Below are 1,130 nucleotides of genomic sequence, written 5' to 3' on the forward strand. Positions count from 1 at the left end.
CCAAAAAAAAAACCCCATATATATATATATATATTGTAGGAGGGACTTGCATCATTTTTGCAAAAAATGAAGAAAAAATCAAATCTTGGAAAGACCCACAAGAATAGATATACTCGTATAAGATAATATGCAAAAAATTAATTAAGGATGCCAGTAGTAGTGAGATTGTTTAGAAATTCCATACCCAAAGAACAAAGAATTTGCCAGTTGCCGGAATCAGGAGGCCTACCACGCCCTTTTTTGGTGCCAGATGAATACTTAGATGCTGGAGTCGGTGACAAATTAAAGCCTTCCAGGGACAGCACTCCACCTGGTGGAGATCCTGCGTATGGAACTCTCAGGTTCCCATCTGATTCATACTTTCTTGGCCTCCCTCTCTTCTTTTTACCCATCGTTAAATCACCACTTCCACCTCCTTCGCCACCCATAGTTCCACTCACTGTGACTGCTGGCGCATTTATTGCTGCAACGCTTCTTTCCACGCTAACAGCAGCACCCCCAGCAACAATATCACCACCACTAGTCATTGCTGGTGAGTCAGACTCTGAGTTCCCACCTGGCGAACCCGACTCAGTGCTCTCCTTGTCGTCCATTTCTAAGCTTTTTTATTCAAACAAATGCGGCAGAGATTACTCTAAATTTATGATTGACGTGCTCCAAATTCTTGTACTCAAGAAAAGTGATAAAAGGAGAGGAGCTTTGAAATATTGGTAGGTGAAAGTATGGCGCCAGAATTTTTAAGACTTACACTTTGTAGTATTTTGCTTCTGTTTGGAGTGTGTAAAGTTCAATTCCCTCCATTAATGGAGTTAAGAGAGAGAAAATGACTGACTTCAGAGAGAGAGAGACTGGTATTGTCTTTTGTCTTGAGTTTGCTATGGAAAGAATGAACGGAATATTGCCCGTTTTATATTGAGGAAATTTTACTCATTTGTAAGACCAAAATACTCTTATTAATAATTTATAATTTTATATTAAGACAAAAATGAATATTTTTACAATATTGTTATTGATCAATAAAATTTTGACGCATAACCTATCATATTTATTTTAAAAAGTATACATATCAATTCACAATAAATGTTATGTTTTTCATTGATTCAGAAATATCGAGAACGATATTTTTAAAT

General features: G+C 36.6%; 1 protein-coding gene across 1 annotated transcript in view; it reads right to left on the reverse strand.

Annotated features, from left to right (window-relative positions):
• Window positions 1-865, reverse strand: part of LOC111369452 (AT-hook motif nuclear-localized protein 7-like) — a 4,815-nt gene extending 3,950 nt beyond the window's left edge. The window contains exon 1 of the mRNA XM_022990970.1: window positions 185-865. Coding sequence (XP_022846738.1) covers window positions 185-593 — 409 coding nt within the window. The 5' untranslated portion in view covers window positions 594-865. The remainder of the gene's footprint in view (window positions 1-184) is intronic.
• Between the last annotated feature and the right edge of the window lie 265 nt (window positions 866-1,130).

The sequence above is a fragment of the Olea europaea genome, chromosome 20 (assembly GCF_002742605.1).
Source record: "Olea europaea var. sylvestris chromosome 20, O_europaea_v1, whole genome shotgun sequence".
Lineage (NCBI taxonomy): Eukaryota > Viridiplantae > Streptophyta > Magnoliopsida > Lamiales > Oleaceae > Olea > Olea europaea.